The sequence below is a fragment of the Harpia harpyja genome, chromosome 4 (genome assembly GCF_026419915.1).
Source record: "Harpia harpyja isolate bHarHar1 chromosome 4, bHarHar1 primary haplotype, whole genome shotgun sequence".
NCBI classification, from domain to species: Eukaryota; Metazoa; Chordata; class Aves; order Accipitriformes; family Accipitridae; genus Harpia; species Harpia harpyja.
This window is the reverse complement of record NC_068943.1, coordinates 72,890,748-72,897,101: the sequence shown is the minus strand read 5'-3', so window position 1 is coordinate 72,897,101 and position 6,354 is coordinate 72,890,748. Positions and strand designations below refer to the sequence as shown.

At 51.8% G+C, this 6,354-nt stretch overlaps 1 protein-coding gene across 3 annotated transcripts in view; it reads left to right on the top strand.

The window, feature by feature from the left end:
* The first annotated feature begins 834 nt into the window (after nt 1–834).
* Nucleotides 835–6,354, top strand: part of UST (uronyl 2-sulfotransferase) — a 176,671-nt gene continuing 171,151 nt past the window's right edge. For all 3 annotated transcript variants that reach the window (XM_052784767.1, XM_052784769.1, XM_052784770.1), the window contains exon 1: nt 835–1,489. In XM_052784767.1, coding sequence (XP_052640727.1) covers nt 1,225–1,489 — 265 coding nt within the window. In that variant the 5' untranslated portion in view covers nt 835–1,224. The remainder of the gene's footprint in view (nt 1,490–6,354) is intronic.

The window sequence follows — 6,354 nt, the reverse complement described above, 5'->3', positions numbered from 1 at the left end:
AGAGGATGAAGCTATTAAAACAGCTCAGCGCTGAGTGAACGCCATTTACCCTACGCGTGGTGGGAAGCGGTCCTCTAGGAAAGAGAGTATGATTGAGTAATTAGAGGCTGTATCATAAGCCATATGTACAAGGGGGTCAAATTAAGGTTGCACGAGCAGTTTTAATTTTGTAATTTCTGTACTTGTCTAAAGCCTTGTCCCCAGTAGAAAACACCCCACTTTAATTGTCCCAGGTAAGCCGCAACGAGAAGAGCGATCCCTCTCTTCCCTCACGAACGATGTTACGTGACTATAAAGGTGCCGGACCTTAATGCTGTGTTACGGCTTGTCTAAATCACCACAATATTAAGCCTTTTCACTGCTATCACTGTAAGGAAAGATATGGCAGTCCTAACGTAGCGTCTGTGGGCCACTGGGGCCCTGGTGAGATGAGACCCCTCGTCCAGGCCCCGGAGAAGCGTCCCGAGGCCTGCCCCAGCGGCAGAGGCGCGGGCAGGGGGCCGTGGCGGTGTTTAAGGCAGCTCAGGCCCGACCGCCGCTCCCCGCGGGGACGGCTGCGAGGGCAGAGCCCCGCGGCCGGGCACAGCGAGAAGCCCTGTCACGGCCCCTGCCCCACGGGTACCGGCCCCGCTCCCCGCGCAGCCCCACGGCCCCGAGGGGCTGCCCGCGGCGGCAAGGGCGGGCCGGGGCAGGTGGCTTAGGTCGGCCGGGGCGGGCCGGGCCCCGCCGCAGCCGAGCCGGTGGGGCGGCGGCGCCCGCAGGGGTCGCTCGCGCGGAGGCAACGGGCGCGTCGCGGGGACCGGAGGCCGGGGCGGGCCGGGGTGGGCGGGCGGCGGGGCCGGGCGGCGCGCACAAGTCGGCCGCGAGTTGCCGGCGGTCGGTGGCGGAGCAGCACTGGCTGTAACTTGACACCGGAGCGAGAGGCCGAGCGGAGAGAGGGAGCGAGCGCGGCGGCGGAGGAGGAGAGGAGCCCCAGGGAGCGGGATGGTGACCACCTCCTTCCCCTCCCCTTAGCGGCGCTCCGCAGCAGCAGCAGCCGCCGCCGCCGCAGCGCCGGGGACTCTCGCCTGCCGCGGGGCTGGGGGGGCAGCCGGCGATGGGGACGGGACGGGTCCCCTGAGCTCCTGGGAACTTTCCCCGCCGCGGGCAGCCAGAGCCGAGCAGGCGGATGGAGGATGCGCTTTGCCTGGCGGGCTGCGTGACCCGGCGGCGGCGAAGGGGAGGATGAAGAAGAAGCAGCAGCACGGCGGCGGCGGGGACTGCCCGGCGCCCCGGCTCCCCGCGGCGGCGGCGGCGGCGGGAGGGGGCCCGGGCCCGGGCCAGGGCGGGGGCTGGAAGAGGCGGCGGCCCCTCTCGCCGCTGCCCTTCCTCTCGCTGCGCGACTACGGCTTCTGTATGGCCGCCCTGCTGCTCTTCTGCCTGGGATCCCTTTTCTACCAGCTCAACGGGGGGCCCCCGCACTTTCTGCTGGACCTGCGGCACTATCTGGGTAAGGGCGGCTAGCGGCGGCGGGGACTTGTTGCGGCTCCTCCTCGCCCCCCGTGGCGGCTGGGCTGGGGCCTCCCTTCGACGCCGGGGGGGGTGGGGGGCGCCGGCCGCGGGGCCCCCCGGCTTCCCGGGCGGCGGGAGCGGTGCCGGGGCTGCCCGGGCGGGGCGGGCAGGCGGGACGCAGGGCGGTGAGGTCTGACACCGAGGTGGGAAGGACCGACGGCGCCCTGGGAGCGGGGGTGCGCCCTCTCGGAAGTTAATTCTGGCGAAAGGTAGGGTCTCCTTGAGACCCTCCCTCAGCCCCGAGACAGATCCGTGGCCGGGGGCGGCTCTTTGTCTGCCGGGTGACCGTGGCAGAGCGCGGTCTGCCGGCTCCCTCTTGCCGTCAGGTCGGGTCTGAGGCGGCAGCTGAGGGGAGGGCAGCGCGCGCTGCCCGCGGGTCGCGCACCGAGGATGGCAGGGGCCGGGGGGGAGCGGGGGCGTGGCAGTCCTGTCAGCGCCTCCCCACCCCGGGCAGGTGCGCGCGGGGAGGGGGGGTGTGTGCTGTGCCCGGGGAGGGGGGGCGGGGATTACCAACGGCTCGTGGTTGTAAAAAAACAACCAAGCAAAGAGAAAACCCCCAAACAAAAAAGGCAAACGCATAGACTCGGTGAACCGAGCATCCCTCCGTGTGCAGCTGGCTCGCTTCTGGAGAGAAAGGTGGGCTGGCAGGGTCGGAGCAGCAGCGCCCGAGCGCAGGAGCTCACTCTGGTGCTATGGCACAGCCTGCGTGAGCCCGGAGGGGCTGCCCCGGCAGAGCGGGTACGAGCCCCGCGGTGTGGCCTGTATCTTCATCCTCAGCTTGGCCGCAAGTTCGCACTTGGTTTTCCTTTGTGCCCGGTTTCCACATTGCTACATGTCACTTCCCTGCTTAACGGAGAAGTTGTGAAGAGCAGAGTGTATCATGAGGTCATGTAAGTACCTCGGACTGGCAGGACTAGTTCAGATAGGGAACAAAAATTAAGCGTTTCTCTGTGTGGGAAGATTACTACAGAATAATTTGCGCTGTGAATTTTTACCCCATTAGCTACTCTGTGTTGCTTGGCTGTGAAGGTAAGCCTTTGGTGGTACACCCTGCAGAAGGGCTGTCCATAAGAGACAGTGTTAGGTTGCAAACAAAAATACGGGACTTGTGTTTCAGAGAAATAAGCTGAAAATCCATATCTGTGTGTACATATTTTATGAACATCTTGGGAATACAACTCAGGAGGTGTGTGTGTATGTTGCTTTTCTTTAAGGGAGAACTATCCCATGTCTTCAGTTAACAGATGAGAGGGTATGGAGAGGACACAGCCAGGCTCTTCTGGGAGGTGCACGGCAGTAGGACAAGAGGCAACAGTCACAAGTTGCAACAAGGGAAATTCCAATGAGATATTAGGAAAAAAATTTTCAACGTGAGGGTGGTCAGACATTGGAACAGGCTACCCAGGGAGGTTGGGATGTCCTTGCAGATATTCAGAACTCAGCTGGACAAGGTCCTGAGCAATCGAAGTCAATTTGTCCCTGTTTTGTTGGGGGAATAGGGCCAGGTGAACAGAAGTCACTTCCGGTTCGTGTTACTCTGTGATTCTACTGTAACCGGAGAAAAAAAATCGGTGAAAATTCAAGTGAAAACAGTAGAAGAAACACTTTGAGTATTGCTTCCCAAACACAACAGAGTATTGCCTTTTTGGCTTGAGTTTTAACAATTTTTTTTTTTTCCTTCCTTTAATGTTACAATTGGGAAGAAATTCCTCCACTGAAGAGGAAACGGACAAATTTTCTGCCAAGGTAGAAGCAGATTTTGCTTACAGTTGATTGTGCTTGATCCCATTAAAAAGTCAGATCTCTTGTTTTCAGAGAAAAGTTGATGTCAATTTTTAAAATTTTAATCTTCATCAAGGGTGAGCGTTGCTTGGCTTGTGTGAGAATAGACTGTGAGAAACAGGGTTACGCAGCTTCTCACTTTGTGGCCTTTTGCCTGTTTTTGAGGGATCTGGGAAATAAAGCTAGGATCTACTACCCTAACCACTCTAGCCAGTAGTTGTGTCTCTGCTGGAAAATCTTCTGAGACCTGCAGATGAAAGGCTTGGAAACCACTGTGTCTTGGTGAATAAGTCATGATAATTTTAGTGAGGCGCTCAGCAAGTGCAGAAAAGCCTTTATTGTGTATGCCTGAATGTGATGAGCCTCTGGGGAAGGAGTGCAGTCTTATTTGAAAATGGTTTAGGGGTTTTTTTTGAAGTTTTGGATTCTCGTGGGATAAAGGAGACAGATCTGTTAATGAACTTCTGCACTTGTTATATCAGTTAGTGTAGGAATTTCCTCTCTGTGCGTGGGTCACCTGTGGTGTTGAGGAGACAAGGACTTGTCTAACATCCTGCAGCAGGCCAGTGGTTGAGCGGGAAGCAAAGTCCTTGTGGCTGGAGTCCTAGTACCCACTAAGCAAGCTGTGCTGCTGCCTTTGCAGAGACATGGAACATACTTTGTCTGGATGCCAAGGTACCTGTTTGCATGCTGCTTTCTAAAGTTATTTTACACTTCGTTGGTGTACAGTATCACTTGGGTTGTGAAAGTTGAACCATGTGGATGACATTGCTAAAGATTATTTTTTTTCGTACTGAGTGTAGATTTTGCGAGAGTGGTGCATACTCCTTGAGGTATCCAACTGGGAAGTTTTGCAAATTATGAACAATTTTTTTGTAAACAGTAGTCTCGTTGTCTTCCAGGGAACTAACAGAACTGCTTGGAGGAATAGGTATTGGACATCCAGTCCTGCTAACTACCAAAGCCCTACATACGTACGTGTGTGTTTTATATTACCGTTGGACTAGTCAAGTTTCATGACATTAAAAAAATTACTTTTTTTTTTTTTCCCCCTGAAGCCACAGATCCAGTATACAAGAAACTCTTTCCTTCCAGTCCTTCAAACCCACAATTTATGGTGTTAAAATTTAAATCCCCAAACAAAAAGCATCAGCTAGTTTGCAAACCATGTTTGCAATGTGTGAATTTTGCAATCGCCCTTATTGCATTTAAATCTATAAGAACCAAGAAGGACTAGGCTAAAGGGAAAACTGATTTCTGTTTAACTACTTTGTGGCCTCCACAGCATGGGGAGGGGTCATCTTGTCTGGCTTTGGGTTTTTTATTTTCATTGCAAATTTTGGTACGTTGTTCGTGGTTAGTTACATTACTCTGGAGGGAATGTTTGGATGTTTTTTACCTCAGAACTTGAAAGGATGTTCTTAAGTAACAACACAAAACTTCAACAGCGATCAGTGTAGAAATCACACCTGCATCAGGCAGGTGTGTGCATAAAAGAAAATCAAGGCAGTGTGAAAACACTGGGTTTGAAAAACTTTCATTTTGTTCTTAGGCCTGCATCATACACCGTGGAGGAGGAGGATGTATAAGTTTACTTTCAAAGGAATTAAGTGTGAAGATTTGCTACTTCTATGAACTTTCCTTTGGTGGTGGTGGGGATAAGTGTATTTTCAGAATATTCAGGCTATTAGTAAATTTTTTTTTCTCCTGGACCAGCTTCTCTGATGTCTTGTCCATATGCCTCTCCCTTTTTGTTTGATTGCCGTACTGATTGGGGAGAATCTTGGGAAGACGTTATGGCATTTTGTAGGGAAGAAGGTAGCTATATTCAGTATTACCACTTTGCATCGCCATCTCTTCTCTTTTATAAAACTCTACCAGAGTCATATGGAGCAAATGAGAGTAGAGTAGTAGATACGAGGCTGTACTTTGTTATTTATCCCATTCTGACTTGAAGCTCATTAACAGTTCAGAGGACAGAAGGGTCTGTGGAAAGCTAATGGTTTCTGCTGTCTGTTCTGGCTGTGGTTCATGATAACACGGCTCAAGTTTCACACTGTAGTCATCCCATCCAGATGGATCTAGAGCCCTGGTTTTCAGCATGTAATCAGTGGAGGTGTGGACATTAGTGGGTTATTTCTAAAGAATCCGTGGAAGATACTTTAAAGCCGTCTGTTGCCAGTAGACTTAAATTTGCTGTATGAGGGTGCATACCAGTCCTGGACCATCTATGAACTCCAAAACCCAAGAAAATTTAAAAACTGCCCAGCTTTCCAGTAACAAACTGGAGTATTGGGATTTGCACAAATGAGGTCTTGCTTGTTGATTCTGCCAAGGTAATCCTGGCTCAGTAATCAAAAACCAACTCCAGCAGTGGGAGGAAGTGAGAAGAGTCTTCCCTTAGATGAGTAAGACAGAAATCGTAAATCTTGGACAGCCCTGTGGCTTTTGGGGAATGCACTGGGGACTCCATTCCCCTGCAACTGCAGTGGTTTTGCATTGCTTTATTCTTCCCTGCTTTGACTTGTGATATCTACATGCTTCAAAATACAGAAATGAGTATTTCCAAGAGCTGGCAGCAACCCTCTAATGGCCAATAAAAAAACCCAACCTTTTGATCTTCAGTATTTGCAGTGCAAACTTGTTGTTCATGTCAAAACATTTCCCCTGCTGAACTCCCCAGGAGCCTGCCAACAAGTACAGTGGTTTGATTGCATGTGGAAGTTGCCTGTGCTGTGGCTTCCTATGCAAGAGAAAAGACTTAAGTGGCCAGTTGTGTTCTTCAAACAATCTCTGAATTGCTCCCTACTCTCACTCTTCATGCCACTGGAAGCTCTCAGGTATTTTGGTGAGATGTGCTTAGTAGGCTTAAAGTTGTCACAACAACAGTTATGTTTGTTTTGGACACATGGGGGAATATAACCCTAATTTTGTCAAATAGAAGAAGCAGAAAGAAATCTGAGTATTTGGGGAGTTTGTAACAAAAATCTTCAAAATATTTAAAACCAAAGTGAAACTTTT